The sequence below is a fragment of the Polyodon spathula genome, chromosome 14 (assembly GCF_017654505.1).
Source record: "Polyodon spathula isolate WHYD16114869_AA chromosome 14, ASM1765450v1, whole genome shotgun sequence".
NCBI classification, from domain to species: domain Eukaryota; kingdom Metazoa; phylum Chordata; class Actinopteri; order Acipenseriformes; family Polyodontidae; genus Polyodon; species Polyodon spathula.
In genome coordinates, this window is record NC_054547.1 from 11952952 (window position 1) to 11978020 (window position 25069).

General features: G+C 41.4%; 1 protein-coding gene across 15 annotated transcripts in view; it reads left to right on the forward strand.

The window, feature by feature from the left end:
• Nucleotides 1-25069, forward strand: part of LOC121326974 (myomegalin-like) — an 81918-nt gene that overhangs the window by 41203 nt on the left and 15646 nt on the right. For 4 of the 15 annotated variants that reach the window (XM_041270665.1, XM_041270675.1, XM_041270672.1 and 1 more), the window contains exons 1-23: nt 6503-7760; nt 10183-10320; nt 10597-10716; nt 10868-10960; nt 11060-11284; nt 11490-11648; nt 11931-12044; nt 12329-12466; nt 12561-12740; nt 12893-13087; nt 13216-13407; nt 13959-14049; nt 14185-14255; nt 14461-14577; nt 14688-14825; nt 15163-15269; nt 15364-15503; nt 20492-20619; nt 20775-20977; nt 21188-21611; nt 22604-22796; nt 23239-23355; nt 23915-24407. In XM_041270665.1, the coding sequence (XP_041126599.1) occupies nt 6567-7760; nt 10183-10320; nt 10597-10716; nt 10868-10960; nt 11060-11284; nt 11490-11648; nt 11931-12044; nt 12329-12466; nt 12561-12740; nt 12893-13087; nt 13216-13407; nt 13959-14049; nt 14185-14255; nt 14461-14577; nt 14688-14825; nt 15163-15269; nt 15364-15503; nt 20492-20619; nt 20775-20977; nt 21188-21611; nt 22604-22796; nt 23239-23355; nt 23915-24407 (4970 nt within the window). In that variant the 5' untranslated portion in view covers nt 6503-6566. Of the gene's footprint in view, nt 1-258; nt 420-504; nt 662-2096; nt 2151-6489; nt 7761-10182; nt 10321-10596; nt 10717-10867; nt 10961-11059; nt 11285-11489; nt 11649-11930; nt 12045-12328; nt 12467-12560; nt 12741-12892; nt 13088-13215; nt 13408-13958; nt 14050-14184; nt 14256-14460; nt 14578-14687; nt 14826-15162; nt 15270-15363; nt 15504-20491; nt 20620-20774; nt 20978-21187; nt 21612-22603; nt 22797-23238; nt 23356-23914; nt 24408-25069 lie in introns of those variants that run through there. The other 11 variants (XM_041270679.1, XM_041270678.1, XM_041270670.1 and 8 more) reach the window with 8 other exon arrangements.

Here is a 25069-nt window from a genome sequence, read left to right on the forward strand (position 1 = left end):
AGTTTGTGGGGAATAATAGTAATTTTCTATACTTTTGAGGCATAAGCAATTAGGAAATAACTCTTACTACCCAGGAACAAAAATTGTGTTACATAGTGTTAGCACACATCTTGGACTGGCTAATGTTACCTTAGATAAAGTGTCCCATGATTAAAATCAGGGTTTGTGAAACCAGCCATTTGAGTGTTTTTTAAAAAAGAAAAGAAAAAAAAAAAAACCCTATTTAATTGGGTTACCCCTGTTCCACTGTGTTTTCAGGAAGCCAAGCTAGCGAAGAACGAGGCGGAGAGAATGGCTGCTCTTGCAGAAGCTGAGTCACTCCGCTGCCTGGACCTCGAGAAGAGACTAAATGAGAATCCCAAAGAGAGCGCAGACCACCCAAGCCTGTGGAACCAGCACAACCTGGCAGATAAGGACAGGTATGCCCTTGACAGCAGTATGTCAGTGTACCTATTTTATGAATTGATGTGAAAAGCTTCTCTCTAACGCTGTCTCTATTTCCAGGACAATCGATCAGCTGACACAGGAGTTGAGATCCAAAGATGCTCTCATTGCCAAACTATCAGACGAGAAAACTTTTCTGAATGAGAGGGTGGGAGGACTTGGAGATCAAGTCCTGGAACTCACCTCATCTCTGCAGGAGAAAGAGACAGATGTTGAGGTGGGACTGCTGTAGCAATTCTCATTTTATAGCTGTGTAATCTAAAGCACAAGGGTTTCAGAATTGGCTTCTGCTGGAAGTTACGAAGAACGTACATAAGACACGACCTTGAATACAGAGGTGGCTGTTACTCATCATAAAGTAAGCTTGGACATCTGTCTATGTTATACAGTATATACCACACATGTCCTCCCTCCAGAAAACTTAATGTAAAGGAACTTAAACAATACAAAATATAGACTATCCAGTAGAAAACCACCAGAAATGTCTCAAAACATTACAAAACCATGAGAAGACAGTATAAATAAAGTTGCTCCGCTATTTTAAATATTTCAGATTATTGTTTAGCAAGTTCCAGTTTTCCAACTGGTGCAATTTAAATGTTCTACATGAATACCTAACAGTTGGTTCTGAAAAATAATCTTGTGTGCAACAAGAGATGTAACGCACATGCGTGACATACACAGCCTGACTGCAACATTCCTGATACAAGATATCACAGTATGCTTGACAACACTGGCATGCAAGAGGCTGAGTGGCTCCACCTCTAGGTAGTGTGAAGACAGAACAGTCTGACAGAACAACTCCTCCACTTAGGGTTGGAGCACATTAGCAGGGGTCAAGGTCAATTGAGGAAATGCTCAGATTTAGAAAATAAAACAGAAAATGCGAACCCTTTTTATTATCTATTTTGAAATAGTACAGTGCCACATTTTTTTCTGAGGTAGCCTTTTTCTACCCACATTTTCAATCCATGCCACTCAGGTACTGTTTTAATCTTCCTGAGCTGAAAGACAAATATTGAAGCAGTTTATGATTTACTGAGCAGACACAGGCTACAGTTTTAGTGATACATCCGGGCTGTGATCTGTGTCTCTCTCAAACTGCAGCATCTCATTTGTAACAGCTTTTTCTGGGTATAGCGCCGCTACGAGATAGATACATTGCCCTTTGTACAAATTAAACCATTAATTCGTAAACAAAAATAAAACTATTGTTTACGTACATCAATTTTGTTTTTATAATGTATTTAAAACTTTGCATTTTATAAATAGAGATTTGTCACCAGCAAGTATATTTTTATGTCTGTAATTTAAAGTGATATTTCACATTCATCTACAACTTTTTCTTAAATGGTAGAACAGAATAATGCATGCAGAATCTTTGGAGTTTATATTCTGGTAGTGCTTACTAAAATAATTGATAAACACTTGACAGATTCAGTCTCTGTAGTTCTATGTAGAATACAAAATGTACATGCATTTTTCAGACACTATTGATATGTACCAATATTGGAAGTTATTTATAGTTGTTGTGGGTTTTGTATCAAACTGTGAAATTGCTGAATTTACAGCACACTGAATGGTAACAGACATGGATCTGGCTACAAGGTAATTGCTTTCTCACAGCTGGGACTCCCTCTTTGATTTTGCAGTTTTTCCAAGATGAGCTTGGCCGGGAGAAGCTGCGGATACAGCAGGAGATGCAGGTATGCAGATAGAGTTCAAGTCTGCCTGAGTGTTGAATTGCAGTTTGAGGACCTCACAGCATTACTCTGTGTTCCAGAGAGTGCACACTCTGCTGGAGCATCTAAGAAAATATTCTGGCAGTTGCTGTATATAACTAAGATGCATTGTGTTATTTGGTATAGTACACCTGAATAACTTAAGACATTCCTCCCTTTGGGTTTGTAAAACCCATTCAGTGTCTAGATTATGTACTGACTGAAAAGGATGTTATAAAACTGGAATCAAAATTAATAAAAGCATCCATTCTTTAATGTCAGTATGGATACCAAAAACAAGCCAATTTCTAAGTGTAAATTACATAGTGTCAATTAACCAATATACCTACACATTTTTGGCTGTTGTTTCTTGCTAGTAGTTTTATTGCACCTCCATTCAGTTTATTTTGGAGTTTTCATATGTAAAACAGCTTCCATAGAAATGCAAATATTTTGAATAGACTTGCTGACTTTAAAGCACAGGTTCAGACTCCTAATTGACCTAATAAAAAAGGTAGGTGTCTGGATCTGTAACTTTTGTTATTATTGTCATTCATTTTGCTTAACCTTCCCAAAAATATGTTTTGATGGGAGTCCTCAGTGGATCACCTCGTGAAGACATGTCCATATAGAGTGTGGGTGGAGTCATGTGATCAGGAGCTTGTGGGTTCCAATCCTGACCTTGCCTGTTTACCCAAAGGCCTGTATTGGCCTTTGTACTCCTACTGGCTAGGAAGAAAAATCATCTGGGGTGGACAATGTTCTTATACAAACTGCGACGTAGTAATATAGTCCATTAAGGTAAAGTTAATATAATGATGGTTTGACTTTTAAATGAAAAAGTTCATAAAACAAACACCTGATTTACCTTTCTGATTAGGTAGGTGTTGTTTAAATAAGACTGCAGTGAGTGTCCACTGTTCTGGTGTGAGATGGTAGTGTAACAAAACTAAGGTCCTAAAACCAAGTGCAGAAGGAAGTCATGGCAAAGACACAATGTTCTGATCTGTAGATCTGAATTTAAAGCTTGGGGTGATTACAGGCACCAAGCTGTCATCATGAAGTCAGGCTGCAGATATGCCCTTATTAACCCACTGATGCCATTACTGGATTAACACAAGGACCTGAACATGTTGAGCTTGTTGGTGTGGGTCACCCTTCCAGTGCTGTCATTTCAATCTCATCAGTCTCAGTGAAAGACAATGTCTCAGCTGATCACAGAGCTAAAGGGTATGAACTGTGTGAGCATGCAAACAACCCTCGATTTGCATAGTCCTGGTTTATTTAAAACACATAGATAAATATGTATAGATAAATAGATCATGCCAACCCAGCCCGCTATGTAGGCAGAGAGAAAAGAATCATGAAAGAAATGAAAACAAATCGGCCTAGTAGGTCTTGAAATATCCTAAAACCCGGGAATGTGTGGGGGCTTTTCATTTCTTTCTCATTTCTAAATAAGTTATTTATTGATGGCTTTATAATGCCACGTTTATTTTTCAAACAGGTTAAAAGGTGAAGTTTGTCCCTTTTTCCCCCACACTATTTCTATTTTTAAGAAATTGTACTATAAGTGAGTTGCATTGTTAGGTCTAGTAATTTTCCACTGATTACAACAAATAGATTTTTTAATCACAATTCTCATGGTGAAAGCTGGCCTGGTTTCCTTTCTCTCTTGTGGCTGTTCCTGGCCCCTGTGGTTTTTCTGAAGGTGATGGTTGGTGTAAACAAAGGAAAACGTTATAAATCATTCCAGACACTATTAAAACACTGAAAGCTCAACTTGCTGGATCGAAATAAACAACCAGTTTTACATATTGAAAAATGTAATTAGTAATGACGCAATATAAATCATAAACTCTGGTGTGTTTGTGATCCTTAAAAGGCATGTTAACAGTAAACCACCACAAAATAAAAATATGTATTAGTGTCCAAGCAACCTAATGAAAGATTTGAATTGAAAAAATAAATGAGAAGAGAGTGCTCTCACGGCCATTGCAGTGGAGGTGGGTTCAAGGTTTTGCTATTCATGTTCAGCCCAGGACTCTTACCCTGCATAGGCAAAGTCCTGGAATGCTGAGCACAAAATATATCATACAGTCACATAGGATGAGACTGGGGACAGTTGTAACACAGTGGGGTTGTAACACCTTGAATTTCTCCAATCAGATGCAAGCTAGAGTGCCATCACTCACTCGGCACATGCTCAGTTCAAGTCTCTGTCTGCCTGTTGAAGAGGGGCTGTCTGTGTCAAAGCCCTGAGATTTTATCTAAAAAAATCAATTTTTGACCTAGTAAATTTTTTCCTCAATTTTCTTTTTGCGTTATATACCTGTGTTGTCCAGTTTTGGGTCCTGACTTTTAGCATTCTCATCCATGATCTCTGTACTTATAATTGACAGAATTGATTATGCTTAGTTTTGTTTTTTCTTGGTGGAACATGACGTTTAGTAATGGCTCCTTGGGTTGGGGCCAGTTGTAACATGTTAAAATTGACTCCATACGCCATTAGATGAACTATATTTGGGCACATGAATCTTGCACTGAAGGAAACAAAATGTTCATGTATCACAATTGTAACTCAAGGCCTATAAATTTAGGGATGTTAAGTTTTAAAAGTAGGACAACAAAAATAAATTGCCTTATGTGAACATTTTTATATTTCAGTAAAGATTCTAAGTTTTTGAGTTAAATAAAAACAAACATATTTGCTTCATGTGAAAATTGATCTTTTTCAATAAAACATTCAATTCTTGAGTTAATTGAAATGTGTTTCTATATAATTATTCTTCACAGAATGTTATATCTGACCCCCCCTTACAACTGACCCTGGCTATGGGGTCAGTTGTAACATTGGACGCCTTACATTTCAAGCCCTCTTGACATGTGTATACCAGCTCTTCAAACAGGATAACTAAGGGGATTGGTAGAGGACAGATGTAAGATGCTTGTATCAAAGGTCAGACTAGCTCAAATCATCTGTGTGTAATGGATAGAAAGGTAAAAAAATGTTACAACTATCCCAGGTCTCCCTTACCAAAAATTAAAAACACAAAGAACCCTCAAAGGTGTATACTGTCAGATATGTATAACAGTGTTTCCTATACAAGCCAGGGAGATGTATGTTTTTTTTTAATAGACAAACCTAAGTAAACAATAAATAAAAATAGTCTGTTATCATTCACCTTTCTATAGTCTAGACTAGATCAGACGGAACAGCAGAGTGCATGCAAATAACTTGCAATCAGACTGTTCCAACGTGAGAGGGGATTTTTTAAGCTTGTCAACTTCTGTATTTTACTTTAATGATTTGAGTCTCGGGATATAAATGTGACTGTTTTGAAGCTGCAATAAAAAATAATAAAAAAAATGAGATTTGAACACATGTACTTCAAACCATATCTTTTTCTACGCTTCTGGAAGAATTTCCTATATACTTCCCCCAGTTTTGGTTGGTATATTCCGCTTCAACTGCGCTCACATAATTTCTGGTTGTAAGCAGAATGGCTGTTTAGCGATCTCGATATCTTGTTAATAACTCTCAAACCGTTGTAGATTGTAGACTAAACATAACAGAGCGCTACTGTTTACCCAAATATGATATTTCAGAAATTTTCCTGCTTTCAGAAAGAACCGGATTTCAGACTGCTTTTTGAACCATTCTGCCACAAACACAAATGATAATGAAGATGGTGACATTGTAAACCTGACGGACTGAACTAAAGCAGACAGAGACAGGAGTCAGTCATAAATCACTCTATCTCCTATGTACTGTTGCTCGTTCGACTACAGAAGCGCTTCATTTGTATTCATTTTCCTGCCGGAGCACAATGCATCAGGATTTCCATTACACAGGACTGCAGTCTGCCAACAGTGAATTGTCTGTTATGTATACGAATACTGAGGCCAGCCTCTGCCTTGTTCGTATTAAAAAGCCTATGGGAATGCTTTCAGAATCATTTTTTTAAAGGATATTAACACACACTGGCTGTTTGTAAAATCCATATTATCTGCGGACTGTTAATGATTGTTTGACTTTTAAAAAAAAAAAATCATTGATGCGCCCAGTTTTGCCGTTTGCATGGAGATACAACGATTGACTGATATTAATAACGTGGGGTTTCATTCAGGATAACAGGTGCAAAAACAGGAAAAACAAATCTCCGTCTGTCTAGTGCATTGAAACACAGATCTGCTTAATTGTACCAGACATTGTTGCAAATGTATTTATAGAAAACTGAATGGCTAAGAGTAATTGTATTTAATGTATTACTTACATTTTTTTTATCAATATACATATTCTATTAAAGCAATGTGCTGCTGATTTAAGAAAGGTACTTTGTATTTACATTGCACAAAAATACATTCTGAATTGAGTAATTGGAGTAGCTAGCTGCCTCAATGCTGGAGACGAGGATGAACGAGGTGTGTCGGATCTGCTCACGGGACCTGTGCGGGAACCAGCGGAGGTGGATCTTTCACCCGGCCTCAAAACTCAACTTGCAGGTGCTGCTGTCCCACGTACTGGGCCGGGAGTTGAGCCGCGACGGCAAGGGCGAGTTTGCCTGCAGCAAGTGTACCTTCATGCTAGAGCGCATGTACCGCTTTGACACTGTCATTGCACGCATTGAGGCGCTGTCCATTGAAAGGCTACAGAAACTGCTGCAGGAAAAGCACAGGCTCAGGCATTGTGTCGCCAGCCTGTACCGAAAGAACAACAGCGATGAGCAGGGCCAAGAGAAGGCTGTTGTCTGCAGTGTGGACATCTCCAGCTTGCCTGACGTGAAGTACAGCGCCTTGCTCCAGGAGGACTTTGTTTATTCAAGGTACGAGTCCTGGGCTGAACATGAGGAGCAAACTGTCGAACCCCACATCCACTGCAAAATCTCTGAGATCTCTCTTCACAAATCGAGGAAGTGCCGAGGCTGTGCGGCACTGCGGGTGGCAGATGCAGACTATGAAGCTGTGTGCAAGGTACCCAGAAAGCTGTCCAGGAGCATTTCATGTGGACCTTCTACACGATACTCAGCTAGCATGCTAGGCAGTGTCTGCAGCGAGGACCCGATGACTATGACCCCCATGCCTGAGTCAGCGATAGCATCTTTGCCAAGCGATAAAACTCTGGAAAACACAGATCTTTTGGAGAAGATGAGCCCTACTTCCTCTGTGGAATCTTTGGACACTGCTGTTGAAATGGACAGCTCTACCAGGAAAGAGGAAGAAACTGACAGGAAGCTGAAGGAGGACCAGAAGTCTGATTCCTGGTCTGAGGAACATCTGGCCCAATGCACCTCAACTGCGCACACCAACAAGCTGGATCTAGCTCTGATGCTCGTGAAAACGTTTGAATACAGGCCCATCCACAGCCCTCAAGGGAGCAAGCTGCCCGTGCTGATCAAATCTCCAGGCTGTAACTGCAAGCTGGTCTTCTCAGACACGACCCCCCGAAATCCTCACAACAGTATGTGCGAGTTCGCTTCAAGGTTTCAGGAGCTGGTGCCCCCCCAAGCCCAGCAGGAGCTCCAGTTGGAGCTGGCAGACCTTAAGGAGCTTTGGGAGGATGTCTATGTGGAGTATCTGCCCTTCCGCTGTCAGGTAGACCTCCCTCCTCCTGCTGTGTCAAGAGCACATCTATCCAGTGCAAGACTAGGGCACTTGTGGGGGTGTTAATCTCTAGCAACCTATACTGCTAATTTCCAGCAATTTTAATAATGTAGCTAAAAAAATACAATTAAAAACAGGTGTCTCACTAAATGGCTTCCTGACATTCTAAAGGTGTTCACTAATTGCTTAGTAATCCATTCCCTAATGGCAATAAAATAAAAAAAAAAAACCTGAAGCAGGCCTCATGACTCGACTGTTTGCTATCCGTTAGTGTCTATTCCTAATATTCTTGTAAAATTGATTTAATAGCATAATTTAAGGGCGTCTTTGCTTGACATAGTAGCCCAAAGCAGCTTTTCTGCCCCATGTACAGTAGAGCTTGTATGGGTCTGTCTGGCATTTACATGGTTATCAGTCTATTTTAACAGTACTGTTAGTAGTATTCTATTCTTGTAATTTTATGTACAGGGATTGTAAAGGTAAATCGAGTAGTTTGTTTTCAGTCAGCACCACAGATAATTGGCTATTAACAACATCGAACTGGTAATTTATTCCTTCACTGATAAGACTCCACCCTCTTGCTCGCTGCCTAGTAGCGCCTGCATTGCCATAGCGACCGTTACCTCAGTGAAGTGATGCAACACGACATTCACTTCCTCTCGGCTACACCTCAGTCATCTACTGCTTGTCTTAATTAATGGCACTTTATTTCAAAAGCTGTTTTCTTTTAGTTTGGATTAACTGACAGCTAGAATATCAGTAGTATAACTCCATAATCAGCTTGAGAGAAATGTAAATATTTGCACTTAATAACTGAAGTGTTGGAAACTGGATTGGTTTGTTGCTCAGTAAACACATATTATTTCAATGTACTTTTATAAATCAGTATACTGTTGCATCTGTAATATAAGGATATACCTCATGCTACAGCACTGTCCGTAAGCAGTTCTTATTTTCAAGATCTTTTTGAGGTACCAGTATGTTGCTATCAAAGGCACTGCCTCCCTGATTATTCTCATGGCTGCCAGCTAAGTGAAAATCATCTCTATGTCTGTAGTCAGATTAACAGCAGATATTGGATTACCCAGATAGTCTTGTTTAGTATTTAAGAACATAAGAACATAAGAAAGTTTACAAACGAGACATTAGTAGACATGGTTGTTTCATGTACAACTGCTTGTACAGCAACTACCCAAACTGTGTCTGCTGGCACCAATAATTCAGAATGTCTTACTGCTTAAAATGCTGGCCAATCAAAGGAGGAATTTCTACATCTGTTCATCAGCTTCTTCCTTGTGAATTGTTATGTTTTTTTTTTTTTCATAAGATCAAAACAGGTTTTTCCTGCTCTGTACACAGACTTAAGGATACTGACAATCGTTCTTTATTGTATGGTCTGATCACTTGGTATAATGCGTTGCCCTGAAGGATCGAGGTGTGGCTCATTTCCATTATTTGTTTTATTGAAGAAAAAAATAGAATCTGACAGAAAGGTCTCTCACAGGACTATTTACTCAGCTCTCAGGCCCCCTTTTATAATTCTGTATTTTTTGTATTTTCAGCGTCCTCCAAAGTAGGTTAATGCGACGCACATTCAGCCAAATGCTGCCCTAATTTCACCCTCAGTCATAGGCTGTCTTACCAGACCCTTGTCTTGTCATTTTTCTTGTAAACACATTTCTCGTTCTTTTATAGGGGCTAAGCCCTGATAAAAAAATATTGTGCTTTTCTGCAATGGTGTAGTAGTGTTGAATTATCTTATTTGTCACTGCAACTACATTCATAGCCACCTCGTTGTGTTGTTTTAATTCTGTATTTTTTAGAAGTGTGTCATTTTTTCTGTGTGTCGTCAAAGTTTCTCCCTGAATACTCTTTTTGCAAACCCAAGTGAATATTATCACTACAGGCTTAGAAGTACGTGATCAAGATTGTAACTTTTCAGTCACCCTCAATAAAACTAACTGTTGGCTTTTGTTTTGTTTTGTCCCTTATATATAATTATGATATTCAGATATGGGTTGGGTTTAGCTTTAGAGTCACTGTGCCTTGTGAAACAAACCCATCTTTACTGCTCAGTATGTTTTTTATAGCCAAGGGTTTTTATTGCTAGGATTTGTTTCCAGTTCATCACACCCTACTGACAAAGTTATTCTAATAGGGTCTGAGGGTCTGTCTGTGAATCAAGCCAGGAACCCTATCCCTCATTAAAAACAAAGCGATGTGTACTACTGATGAGACGCCACTGGGACAGTACCAGAAACAGTGCAGCAAGTCGGAGGGAAATTACCATAAGCTTGTATTTAAATAATACATATAATAATTGCAAATGTAAACCCAGCAATACAAGTCTTAATGTTGACCTGTTCTTACTCAGATGCCCCTGTCTGACTGATCTTGTTTCCCTCTTGTACAGAATCTGATCGAGGAGCAGCAGAGCCAGCTGAACCAGTACGAGTGTGCGGCCGGGCAGTGTGTCAGCGAGCTACAGAAAGCGCAGCTGCAGGTGCAGTCCCTGCAAACAAAGATCCAAGAGTCAGAGGCCAGAAACGAGGTGTGTACGTGGTATGCGCAGTTATTCAGCCAGGTTAGCCAACAAGAGATTGAAATACTTTTCTCTTTTGAGGGGGTTTGTGATGATAGCTCACATACAATCTACTTGGGTGAGTACAATTCACAAAGTAATAATCTACTGTCCGTACATGGACCCCATGTGTAAAACTTCTTATAGTGCAAAAGACACCAGACAAGCTGATTGCTGGGCATGTCTTAGGAAAAAGATTACTGCAAAAACAAACACAAATTAATTGGGATGTTTTTTGCCCCACAGATGCTGCACGAGAAGCTGATGGAGATGGAGTGTGAGCTCCGTGCTGTCAGACAGGCAGCCCAGAAACAAGAGCGAACCATCCAGGGGCTGAATGAGACTGTAAGCAGCAAGGACTCTGAGGTGAGGAGAGAGTAGCAAGCCCCCCTGCTCTCCAGAAAACAACCTTCACTTGCAAACAACACTCATTTACAAGGAGCTGCAAAGCACACATTGCAGTACTGAAAGGCTTATATTCTGGATGAGGTCAAACAAGTGGGCTTTTGTGTTTCAGGCTGAAGAACTTTACAGTGTCATCGAAGGTCAGAATGAGACCCTGTGTAAACTGCGAGTGATGGCTCACCGGAACCAGCTTGAGCAGCTGCAGGTGAGAGTGCATGCACGAGTCAAATTGCACATTTTCTATACTCGTCTGTATTCCAAACTTGATTTAATAATTCACGTGCTTCTCCACCCTCTTGTCCAGGTTTCAGAGGGGGAGCTGGATCCTGCTCAGCTCCCACAGCTCCAGGCTGAGCTCCTGACCCTCCAGAGCTCGCTCTTCTCCACCCAGCTGGAGCTGCAGAGCGTGCAGCGAGCTCACAGACAGTGCGAGCGCAAGGCTGCGGACCAGACCCGTGCCCAGGACCGCCTGCACAGTGACCTGCAGGAGGTGCTACAGCAGAGAGAGGTCACAGCTCAGCACAACCAGGTGGAGCTTTGATTCTTATTACATAAACTGCAGGGCTTTTTTTTACCAACATAGTTAGAAAAATTGTTCTAAGAATGTTACTTATTGCATAGTTGATCCAATATTGATACTACGTCCTACATTACATGTTTTTTAATTCCTTTTGTCACTGTCTGCCTTTTGTTTGTTAATTTTTTCCATGTATGTGGGTGTTCCTCTGTGCCAGGAGCTACGCAGTGCTCTGCAGAAGACTCGAGGTGAGCTCCAGGAGAAGGAGCAGCTCCTGAAGGAGAGGGAGAGCGAGAAGCAGATGGAGATTCAGGTTCTGGAGACCAGCATCCAGCGGCTGAGCCTTGCCCTCAAGGACAAGGAGCAGCTTGTGCAGGTGAGGGGACTCGCAAAGAGAAGCTTGCTCCAGTAACTTTGAGACGTTCATTCTCCGGTCTAGGCTAAACTTGGCAGGGATCGGACTTGATACCGGTGCCAGTGTTTGCTAGAGTGCACTGTAGAGACCATTTGAAGCCAGGAGATCCTGTGCTACTGACCACCTGAACCAAACCCTTACAGTGTACAGCAAGGCATGTGGGGGATAGGGGGCAGAAGTACAGTACTTTGTCCTTAATTACACTATGATTTGCATAACAAAGACCCTGCGCTCTTTCTGAAGGAGAACATGGAACTCCCGGACCATCAGCAGGACTCGGTACAGAGCAGCGAGAGTCGGGACGCCCTGCTGGACAAACTGAGAGAGCGCATCAAGAACCGGGACAGAGCACTGGAGGTAGGAGAGGGCTGACTTTAGTGGATGTAACCAAGAGGGGTCTGGAATCTAAGCAGCAAACCAAAAAAGCAAATGACCAGTTATAGGGCTTTTAACTGTCACACTGCCCATTACATGGTCACCTTCGGACATACCAGATAATGATAAGCTAAAGTGGCAAAGTTGTAACTGTGGATACATTTTGTATTATACACGTGCAAGCTGATAGAGGCAGGAAAAGTGTGAAAAGCTGGAGAGTAGCCCCATAGATGTTTTTCTAACCACGCTCACCTCTCTGTTGACAGCAAGCAATTGATGAGAAATTTCGCACCCTGGAGGAAAAAGAGAGTGAGGTGCGTCAGCTGCAGCTCGCCCTGCGAGAGAAAGAGAGAGACCAGGACAGGCTTCGCTGCATCCTGTCCAACAACGAGGAGACTATCAACGTAGGTCACTGTGAAGAAGAAAGGGAAGGGTTATACTTAAGGAAATGAAACTGCTTATTGTGATTGAGTGTTTCTGTCTCTTTGTCTTTCTCAGAGTCTGGATGGGTTGATTAAGGTGAAGGACCTGGAGCTGGAGCAGACCTCGCTGGCCTGCCAGAATCAGCAGTGGCTCAGACAAGAAGCTGAGGAGAAATACGGTCACTGCCTGAGGGAGAGAGACAGCATTATTACCCAGCTGCAGACCTCACTACAGAGCTGCACCAAGGAGGCTGAGGTGAGGGTCATCTAGGACTCTGGGACCGGACACAATGTGGCATTTTCTTTCCACCAGCAGGGACTCCACTTTAGGCCACTTACAGAAGGCAGAAAAGTAAATTACTCCCAAATTATTCAGACATTTCAATTCTCCTTTATTTTCTATTACAGGAGTTAACCACAGTGTTGTTAAACAAGATTACTGTGGGAGCGAGTGAGATGACAGATGAGCTCAAGCTCCTCCTCCAACTGAAAGAGCGGATGTTCCAGGAGGTGCTGGCGGACCGAAACCGTCAGGCCACTGAGCATGAGCGCGATATCGAGAGGCTGCTGCAGACCATCGCCGCCAGAGAGCAGCAGATCACAGTATGCCATCATATCACTCTGGAATGTTTATCAACAGCGAAAGAGATTGGAGTGAATTGTGCATACAATTTAGGGTGCACATCTTGTGGTTAGGGAGCCCCCTAAAGTGTTTGCTTTTCTCTGCCCAGGAGACATCACAGAGGCTGAGCCAGGTGATTGGGGAGCGGGCTGGAGAGCTGCAGGAGCTGAGGAAACAGCTGTCTGAGAGGGAGCGTGAAGTGTGTGAGCTCTCCAGGCAGAGAGAGGAGCCTGCCTGGGCTCCCCTCAATGAGATCAGCTGCCTCAAACGCCTGCTGCAGGAAAAGGAGGCTTTCATCGAGGTGAGGGTTCCCTGTAGTTCCAAGAGCTTTGACAAGTTGACACCTGCTCCTCAAGACAGGCTTTGTTCTGAGATTTACGTTAGTTATAATCAAAAAATGATTAAAGACCTAACGTGTTATTATGAAAGAGTGTACATTTCCTGCCAAAAATTGTTTCTGTCATTATTTTCTTCCAATTATGAGTTTGAGCTGCCTAGCGATTCTTAACAACAGTGTATCGTGCCAAAGCTGGCAGCCCATGATTCCTAGCCTGTCTGGTCATCATTTCTTGACAGACCCTGACTTCACATACAATTAATATTGCAGTAACATGTTGGAAAAAGACTGACAGTGTGTGTATGAACTCTAATCAGCCTGACTCATATAACGAAGCTGTACCATTGTATTACATTAATAGAAAACTATGAATGGTGTCTGGTATAAATAACCTAGATACAAAAAATAAATAAATAAATGAGAACAATAAAGCTGATGCTGGATACAAGTCATAACACCCTAGAAACATCTCCCTTCACTTTGTTACAGCCTCTTCTTCCATTGCTTTTGTACAGGAGCTGATGCAAAGTAACCCACTCAGCCAAGAGGAGCCCATGATCACTTCCAAACCCAGCGAGACAGGGACAGCCAGCAGAGGAGAGGAGGGTAGGTCACGACTGAATATCTGGCTTGTTTCTCTGCTTTTATACAGCGGCTTCCTGGAGGCTGCGGTTTTGTGTTATGCCTACAAGAAAGCATTTTTCAAATGTAAAATGCCTCCACTTTGCCTGCTCTTCACAGGGGAGGACCAAGAAATAGTGGCGATGAAGGAGGAGCTGAGACTGGTCATGAGGAAAGAACAGGAGTCCCAGGTAAGATCAAGTGGGTGTAGTGGACAAAGGTTTTTATTAAAGACAAAGCATTTGAATTGATTATGGTAATGTACAAATTCACTAAGATACTTTGTGTGAGAGGGGGGCTATCAAGACATATAACTGTAATTCAGTCACATATAGTATAGAAGTAACTTGGGAGAATGCTTATTTGTGTAAACTGCATATGTTGCTGTGATTCCAGCTGGACCTCGCTGCTCTGCAGTCTGCCCTGGCCAAACAGAAGGAGGAGATGCAGATCCAAGCTGCAGATATCGAATCCCTTACCAGAAATGTGCAGATCAAGGAAGAGCTCATAAAGGTTTGATTGCTAACTGGTGTCATAGAGGAGTTTTTTTTTTGGTTTTTTTTAAGGATTTTTAAATGGTGATCTGAATTTTACTGCTATTGTTTCTTTTTTTATATAAACAGGATCTGCAGAGACAGCTGGTGGAGCCCACTGGGCTGCCAGTGGTCGAGCGACTGACCCAAGAGCTTCAGGAGCTAAGAGAAACCATTGTACTCCTTGAGACCCCGGCACAGCAGGACATTGAAACCACAGACCACCAGGTACTGGGCCTGGCTCAGAGGCGTTGGGAGGGGGACAGCTTTTCAGTTTCTCCCTTTAAATATTAAACCTGGCTCTGTATATATATATATATAGTATATATATATATATATATATATATATATATATATATATATATATATATATATATATATAATATATATGCATGCTTGGAAATTGTAGAATTGTTGATAGCAGGTCAGCCAAGCCTGGTAATTAGACTAGCTGTGGGACTTGCTAAATAATCATTCTTATACAAGGATGCTGATCCCTTCCCAGCTGCTGGTGTTGGCAGCGAGTGAGTCTGATTGTGTGTAACACTGCTGTGTGTCCCTGCAGAGTGTGCTGGAGGTGCTACTGTCAGAACACAGCAGACTGAATGAAGCTCTGAAGGCAGAGAGACAACTCTACAGCAGCCTGGTACAACTCCACACTAACACAGACAGGTGAGGGCAAGGCATCCAGAGCCTGCGATGAGCTTAGCAAGTCTGGATGGTCATTTATTCTTATGTACATTTCTGCCTGCTATTTCCCTCTCAGCTCTGAGAACGTCCAAGCTCTGCAGATGGAGCTGGATGCGGTTCAGGAACTCCGAGGACAACTGGAAGAGGCCCTGGCGAGGACCCGAGATGGCGCTCAGCGTCTGGAGAGGGCTGCCAGGATGCAGTCTGATTTTGGAGGTGGGGAACAACGGAATTTGAGCCTACCGTACAAGCATGCCTCTTGGGCGGCAGAGGGGTCAGGTGGGAAAACTGCCTAGTGGGATGCATCTGCTTTTTACACGGAAATCATCTTTACTAACAGGAAGTGCCGACTCTGACCTGTGGGTTTGTTTGGTGATTTTACTAACCGAAGTGACGACATGTGCAACCTCTTTTTTTTCTTTCTCTTCCTATTTCTTCTCTTATGAACTGCCTGCAAAAGAAATTCAGTGCAATTAGTGTGTATCATTTGTTTGTTTTTGCATGTATTTACACAAGACCCAGACTATTCACTTTTGAGTTTTTCTCATCCACTCTCAAGTCAAATAAAAAAGATTTCTTCCATATTTCATTTTACTTCACATACTGCATATCAGGTTTTTTTTTTCTGTGAATTCGTCTATGAACAATACTTCTCCATACAGTTCCATATGTTCTTCACCTCATGTTCACCTTGTAGACACCAGAAATCCACAGAGACACTTCAGACTCCTAAAAGCTTAGAAATGTTTTCTCATAGTAAGTATAATTAACATATAATTTAAAGCTAGATGTCCGATAAAGACACCCTATTACTCACTCTCTGGCGGTAGGTTCATCACGATAGCATGTGCTTGAAAAAGCGTAAGCAGTTTATTGAGTTCTGTCGTAGTAGTTTGTAAGAGGGATGGGGATTTACTGTGTGATGCTTTAGAATATTGTTGTACAAATATAATTTATCATGTAGAGCACCACTGTATGTTGTCTTGCAGTAAACTTTAAAATTCTAGATAATTTTAATCCCTTGTTTTATCAGAGCATTTTTTGCCAGTCTTCCTTCTGTTTGTGGAGCTCTGTTAGGCTGTTCATTAAACCTGTATTCATAAACCAAAACTGCCTTCCATTGGAAAGCCTTATTTGGAACCCAGAGCTCATTGCCAACTTTTTGCACCTGGAGATGAATAATCTGCAAAACAACAATTTCACTGAATCGACTGTCTTTATTTTCCAGTGTGGGGAAACTGCTGGCTCATTGCCCACTACATAGTAAATATACTACATGAGTATTTTTCCCACTCTGGAAAATTGGGCCCTTTATTTAAAACCTAATCAAGAGAGATTTCTGGTGTCACATTATTTATTTTGTTTAAACATTTATGTAAGAATTTGAAACAAATAAATTGCTACCAACACTAACTGCAGCTGTGTTTTCCCGATATTGATGTCACATGTGAATTGAATTGAACAGCAAGTGCCACAGGTTCATTGGAAACCGTACACCTTGCTTATTGGAATGGGAATGGAAACGACTTGTGTTTTGAACGTTGTTTGCAGATATATGGGATGCATGTTGTATGATGATGATACTACAGAACCGTAAGCAGCTATCATCTCCCCAGTTTGTGAAAGCTGATTTTACTTTAGGCCCAATACCTTCCCTGCTGTCAGCTTGTAGCTATTCCTCCATCCCCATTGCAGTCGCCTCCCAAGCCCTTCAGTTGTTTTTTTCACCTCCATGTCCTGCTCGTGTCACACATTTGCTAGGTATAGAGGCATTCCTCAGATCTAATGAGCTTGATGCAGAAGTAAAGGGGGAATAACTGTTGTTACCAATTGGCATTTTATACAGTCAGAAAGAAGTATTATTGTCAGAGTGATCAGAACCAGGTTTTCAAATGTAGCTTTCTCTCTGTTTTGATATTTTATGAAAAGCTCAGATCAAACTTTTTTTCCCTCACTGGCTAAATGTCTTCGATCGAGCAATACTAAATTAAATTAAATGTTCTCGGGTTGTTTTTTTGAGGATGTTGGCTAAAACATTTTGTTAAGAAGTTCTTACAAGAAAGAGGGCCTAACTAGCATCACATACCATTGTGACACATTCTCTGTATTAGCATGAAAACATTAATGGGAACATATTCACCCATTTGTGTTGTGCTTTGTCAGTGCTGTTGCAGCTTGCTGCACGAATTTCAGTTTTTGCATGGCTGGTTTCCTGAGTTTTTTTTTTTTTTTTTTTTGGATTGCATGCAACTTTTCTTTCAGCATATCAGCAACTTTTAAATAGTCTATATCAGTTTTTTCAATGTGGTGGAAGGGTATTAAACCCTACATGGTATGCCCTGGCCAGGGCATTACTACTGGCTAAGTGTGAAATAGGGTTAGCAATTAAGAAACACAGGATTATTTCTCATAACCAACTGATTTCAACAGAAGAACTTATGACTGAAAGGTAAGCAAATGCACTATAGACATTCAAGACATGCTCTAAACGTTTGTACCACATATCAGGCCGTTTCCTGTATGCAGATACACAGACATTGATTTGATTTAGTACTTTTTAGGAGTACATTAATACTGAGATTTAATATAAAACAAGTATTTTATGAGTTCTATACATTTTAGTTAAGCCCTTCCTGTGCAATGAACTTCTTTACATTAAACAAGGATATAGTGCTAACAGTGGGTTTGATGCTCATTGTTCTTTTATGTGTGGATATTATTGTTTATTGGTATGCGATGAATTACGAAAGTAACATCTGGTAATCTCAATACAGTAACATGCATCAAAGGACTCATCTGTGTAAAAAAGTTTATGCACACTGCACCATGCTTATGCACTACAGTTCTGTCTCTTGTTATCAACAAATAAGATTAATTTAATACAGTTAATCGGAGTAACATTTGGTTTTGGGTTACTGCATGGTAATTGCATATGATCAAAACACCTGCAAACCACATTTGTGCTCACAGCAGTAAAAGGTATGGTACTCACATTAGCGCAGTATATTGAAACAACAGACCCCTTACAATGTGTGTCTAAGAGACTTGTAACACAAAACACATTTAATGCGTCGTTATTTTGCATCTAATAATGGAACTTGTCCAAATCAGCCAAATAAATATTTTAATTAAGCTACGCATTTTAATTACAGTTACACCCCAAAGATTTACATACATATTTGATTATAACTGGCTCTTGTTATGCTGTCCATATGATGGGCGAGACAGATAAAGCTTTAAAGAGAGCTTTCTCAAAGTGCAAACGCCGTAATCCAAACCTGAGCTCACATCTTTCTGCTCAGTTCCTATTGAAACTGAAGTAGAATGAGAAAGCTGCATTTTAATGAGGTATCTACAGTAGCAGTAATTAAGGCACGTAGGATTCTTTTGAGTGTACTAAAATGTTTGGTTTTAATATAAGTTAAAATCGTAATCTGGTGAGGGTTAAACCAGTTGCTATGGGTTTTAATGATTATGACCCTGACTGGATTAGTATTGAAGACAACATTTAATAGTCCCTCATATTTCTAAAAGTTTTCAGGCAAGAAATAAAAAAAAAACCCTATTGACATCACTGTGTAAGAAGCACCCATATTGAAAGCCGACTGCCTTTTTAATGGCAATGCGCAGGCAGGGATTGCCATGCTGGCTGATGTTACATTAAAGCAACTGTTTGTTTATGGAGTCAGGGTCTCTGTTATCAGTTACTGCCCTGCAGGAGCTTTCAGAAGGAACATATGAGAATTGGAACACATTGGCTTGTCTCCAAATGTCTTTTAAATGAAATCGAAATCACAACAACTGCAAATTGCTATTCATGAAAAGGCAGAACCAAATAGAAATCAACCAAGTCATAGCTATTTAAAACTAGGGCTTGACGTTGCTTGATAAAGCAATGGGGAAGTGGAGAAGCCAAAGTGCAGTTTTTTGAGGGGTCTGTAATAGACAGCACTTATATAAATTTGCATTATCTTATTTTTTGGGGAAATACAGGAAGTATCCCTGAAATTTGAGTCTTATTTCCAAAATAGACACTGAGCTGCATTCACAAAGGGTTTGCTTCAGCCCAGTTTAAAAAGAAAACAATTATGCTTCTATAGACTGTACTGTCAGTGGTTGTGAAATTGTGAAACAGCTGTAAAAAACAAACCAGCAACAGAAACCCTATTGATACTGTAAAAAAAACCCAAATTGAAGCATGATGAGTTTTTAACTACAGAAAGCCAAGCTCTTTTAATTGACCTCACGTCATCTCTCTTATAATGTTACATTATTACTAACCTATAGAAATTGAAAAAAGAGTCTCAGTTCTGTTCTATTTACTGTAATCTGCCTCATTGTAATATACGTACTCAGAGGGAAAAGCAACAGTAAGATGGAGAAAGGATACTTTCAATTTAATCAAAGCTACAAGAATCTGACTATACAGATACGTGTACTGGTTAGCTCTTTTGAGGAAATAAGAATTAAACGAATACGTCTTATCAGAAAATTGCTATGTCGAGTCCTGGGATCAATGGTTTTGCAATTGTAGACAATATAACCTTGCAAAAACAAAACAAAAACTTGAGACACAAAAGGTCAAACTTGCAGCATGTCTCTTGTAGTGCTAATTGTTTGTTATGTTAAAAGCTTTCAGTTTTTAGTCTTCATGCTTAATCCTTGTTTCTGACAATAAATGACCTCCCTTAATAACAAGCAGCTTCACTAATTAGAACCAGACACAGCCAGTCTTTTGTTAGCCACTGGAGCATTCAAGCTGAATTTGGTTATTGTGGGGAATTATCAGTGCATGTCTGTATAGATAATAGTTGCCTGCCCTGACCCGAGGCTGGGAAACATCCTGATAGTGCCTGTAAATTCTGATTCATAACTGGAGAAGAGCTTCCAGTTATCTTAGGTCCTTTTTTATGTGAATTCTTGTAGCTTACCTGATAGTAATGATTACATATCTAAAGCTGTGATTGTTGTTCTATGTTACCATTAGGTTTGCAAATTACTGCAGAATTAAATTGCTATTACAGTGCAGTCAAATTACTTGCTGTGGTGTTTGTTTTTCAAGGGGGGACATGTTTTTCTTCTTTTAATTTCAGAGTGATGCCAGTGTGTTTCTCTGTCACTGAAAAACAGCAGAAAAGACGCATGACTAAGACTGAATTTAAAATGGAGTTTGGAACTCTTCTCAAGTTGTTGTTTTCCCTCAGATCTTAGCTCAGCAGAAGAGGTGGAGGAGGATGAGGATGATGATGATGATGGCAGTACTGACTACACAGACAGCATTGAAGAGAAAGAGAACTCAAAACTGACAGCCCTGTCCCTGTCCACCAGCCAGGTAGAGATGGAAACCAGTTTTAATTCAAATACGATATACTAAAAAAAAATATATATATATTGTAAAGCCAGGTGAATGAGAGGTTCTTAACTGCAAACAAAAACCTGAATTGTCATTGAAAGTAACCACAGCAATGTGTCATTCTGTCTGTCCAGAATGTGGCAACCCGTGAGCAGACAGAGCTGGCAGGAGGTTCGGGTTCGAGTACCAGCGTATCACAGGTGGACAAGGAGTGTCTGTTGGAGATGAGGTCTGAGATTCAGCAGCTGATGGAGCAAAAGAAGGCAGCCGAGAGCGAACTGAGACAACTGAAGACACAGCTGGAGAACACCGGCTATGCCTCCCTCTCTCAGATGAGGTACAGCTTTACATACAGACTTCTCAAATACTCTGCTGCTGTTGTGAGGGCTCATAACTACAGTATGTGTTAACTACGCTGCCAAAAATTGTTTTTCAAACAAGCTGCGCTGGCTAGCTGGTTGTTTTAAATTTCAAGTATAAAGGATAGAGTAGAATAGCATGACATTTTAAATTGGAAACCAGCTTTGTCTTTCTCTGTTGTGCTCAGGAACGCGCTGCAGAGTCTGCGGCTGGAGAACGATGAGCTGAAGAGTCTGGCAGGACACGTGAAGTTGGGATGGTGGCAGAAGGGTGAGGCCGGGAGGCTGAGCGAGAAGGGCCTGAGGCAGGAAGTGGGGAGACTGAAGGGCAGGCTGGGGAGCACGGAGACCGTTGTGGGACTGCTGAAGGAGCAGCTGCAGCTAAACTGCCAGGCCTGTGGGAAGGATGGGGTCTTCAACCCAGAGCTGATAGTGAACATGGCCCACGAGATCGAGTGGCTGCGGGAAGAGCTGGGCTTGGCGCAGGGGAAGCGCTCAGCTCTGGAAGTGCAGCTCAGAGAGGGAAGTGGGAAGAGGAAGCGTAGTACGAGACCTCACTCCCTGGACCTGGGGGCTCTGCTGTCTCAGCCCACCAAAGAATCCTCTCTACAGGTACACAGTGCTGCTTTTTTATTGCCTTTTAAAAATGTATATATTTATCTTCAAAATCTCTGCCAAAATATTTTTGGAGCTGTGAGAGTGACTGGCTTTTTAGTCTTTTCCTATAGCCTGTCACTAGCCAAGCCATCCAGTCACTGAAGCTGCTCTAACCAGTAAAGATTTGACGTTCAAGTGGACTCAGGAAAGCAATTCAGGAAGTGGTAGTCATTGGAGACACAGGAAAATGATGGGTGTGAGCCAGACATCTCCTCTTAACACAAACATGTTGCTTGTTGGTCACCACCAACTGTAAGGACAGTCTTTGACCTTGGCCCAGGGTGATGAATTGGGATTTTGTTTTCGGTGGCTGGTTTACATAAACAGTTATATAAGACTGGAGGCTGGAAAAGAGTTCCGGGCCAAAGAGTGGCAATAAAAGGGCCTTTCTGTAAGCAACATAGACACGGGCAAGTGTGAGACAGAGAGCCTTTTGTCAGACCGATCTCTTGTGCTTGTGGAGCAGCTCTTTAAACCACAGTACTGCAGTCATGCTTTAGAGAAGGCTTCCTATTATCGATTGAAGACCTACTGACCATGCACCTTAAAGAAGCACATAAGGGACAAGAAGTCAAACAGGGGGCTCTGTTCCTTTATCATATCACTGTCAGAGCAAGCAGGTCAAAAATAGGTTGGTTTTTATGTATCTTTTATTGATATTGATCTTTATTACTGGTGCATTAGCTAGTGCGTAAGTGTTATGGTTTCTGAATTAAGGAATCCAAAATCAATATCTGAGTTCACAGAAGTTGATTTTTAGAGATGTTTGCGCAGGTTTGACTGTTGAATGAATTAAATGCAGAACTAAATTGATCAAGTTGGTATTGTTGTTTTCACCAACAGTGTAGGTAACTGGCAAGAAACGAGCCAAGGAAATTGTGTTCTAATTCTCAGCCACTACAGGGAGTGCTTTTTTCTTTCAACCCCCACTCCTTCCCTCCCCCCAGGCGGGGTTGCAGTTGGATTCAGAACGGTTCTGGGAGCACGTGGAGGCGAGTGTTCGTGAGCAGTCCCAGCAGCTCTGCTCCGAGCTGGCCTTGAGTCGCCAGGAGAGCCACGAGCTGCAGAACAGGCTCAAGGTGTCCGAGGCCACATTGCAGGCCCAGTCCGACCAGCTCAAGCATTACCACATCCTGCTCAGTAAGCTCTCCCTCTAACTGCAAATACCTACATCCTGTCACTGTTTGTATATCAATCTGTTACTGTCACATAAGCACAGGCTTAAAGAAAAAATATCTGATACAATCAAGGCGTTTAACTGAATCCTTTCGTGCTTGGCGACCTCATATGGGGATGGATACAAACAAAACTATCTTCTAGTCTTTACATGGGAACATATGGAAGACACAAATGCATGATGACCTCATATGAGAATGCCTTTTTTCCCCCCATATAAAGCAATGAAAAACAAATGTCAATGAAAAATATATCTGTTATGTGTGTTTTTATCAGCTATTTTCAATATTTTATGCATGAAAGGGTTCATTTGGATTACTGTAAACAAATGTCTTAAAACTTGGATCTGATGTTGTAGTTTTCCACATGGCTCTACTCCATGTCTTGGTTTGTTTGACCCCCACAGCTGAGGTGTCGGTGAAACAGGAGAGTAAGCAGGTGCAGGTGGACCTGCAGGACCTGGGCTACGAGACTTGTGGCAGGAGTGAGACCGAGGCTGACAGAGAGGAGGCGAGCAGCCCAGGTGAGGACTAGTGCAGCCATCTCCAATGAAATCATTCTGGAGGGAAAGTAGCATTTTAGATTTATTGTGAAACTTTCCAGGTATGCATTATAACATATGCTTGAGGAATGTGATTGAGAAATTCTCAATTTTAAACAAAAAAGAACCGATTTTTGTTCTAAAAGATTGGTGTGCTTTTGGAAATAAAAGTTTTACCTGCAATGCTTGGCTGCAACCATTCAAAAAAGTCTTTATATGGCACTGCATCTTTATAATCACAAGGGGGAACTGTTGCTGTATTTCTCAAACTTGAATAGAAAAACCCAACATTTGTGCAGGAAGCCTCTTTAAAACATTTCATAATCTTTAGTATATTTTGAGCCCAGAAATCCTGGACTTGTCATGAAGACAATACATAACCTTTATGGCTTTTTTTGTTTTGTGTTGATTAACAGATACAGAAAAGCCTATTTTGCACTTACGGGTGCTGAATATGGTCAGATTTTCTTATTTGTTTGTATGTTTGTTTGGACAAGTAGTTATGATGACTTATGTATTTTTGTACGGTACTTTTTTCCAGAATATGACGATCTGGATGTGCAGGGAGACCTGTACAGTGATGCCAGCCTGATGGACGAGGCCCGCGCCACCCCGCTCCCTCTCAAGTCCAGTCTGAAGGTGAGGCTGTGGCCAGAGGAGCAGCCAGTGAAGTGTGAGGATGTGCCGGCTCTCCAGCAGCATATCCAGGACCTGCGCGCCCAGCTGCACCGATCCGAGAAGGTGATCCGCAACCTCCAGACCCGCATCCGCTCCTTCTCCACCACCAGTGACTATGCCTCCAGCCTGGAGCGACCCCACAAGGTAGCCTGGAGATTCGAGGCCTCGCCTGCTCACAGCTGCCTGGAGGACGACGAGGGCTGGCAGTCCGACGGGGTGGCCATCCCAGCTGCTCAGCCCAACAAGGAGCTCCAGGAGCTAGTGTCTCGTGTGGCCTCCCTGGAGACTCGGCTCAAGGCCTCCAGGCTCGAAGGCAAGGCAGCGGCTGAAGATCTCAAGTCTGCCACCTGGCCGAGGTATATTATAACAGGTGGAAATGCAGTGTATGGTATTATAGTGCTAACAATGTCGTGCACAGCAATAGGGTTCTCTATTTGACATACATATTGATATGACAAGGTGTAATATATTTGAAACTGAAGTTTTTTAAAGAAACTATTGTTTCTCTCAGCGTCTCTGTAACCAGTACTTATTAAGCATTCAGACAGAAACAATCTGGTATTATAAAAACCAGACTTGTATGAAGGTCAGTGTAAAATTCCACTACAGAAATGTCTATTTCCATTAGCTTGATTGTGACAGATGTTAATATAAAATATGCTTGAGGCAGCAACATCTGCTCTTTTTACATATTAAAAGCTATTACAAAAAAAGAGCCATCAATGGAAGTAAAAATACAGCATTGGCATAAAACAGTAGCTAACTACTGTACATGTGCTGTACCACTTTAATGTTGATTTATTTAGACTTTTTATTTATTTATTTTAGGAGGTTACATAGAATCTCAAGTAGCAATTTACTGCATCCAACAGGTAGTTCAGTGCAGGAGCATAGATCACCAATAGTTCATAAATTGAAGCACACTCCAAAAGTGCTAAAGTGTAAGAGTGAAAAAGTGCAATTGAGTCAGTCAATGCAAGACCATCCTCAGTGCTTACTTGTTTACCTGTGAGCTCCT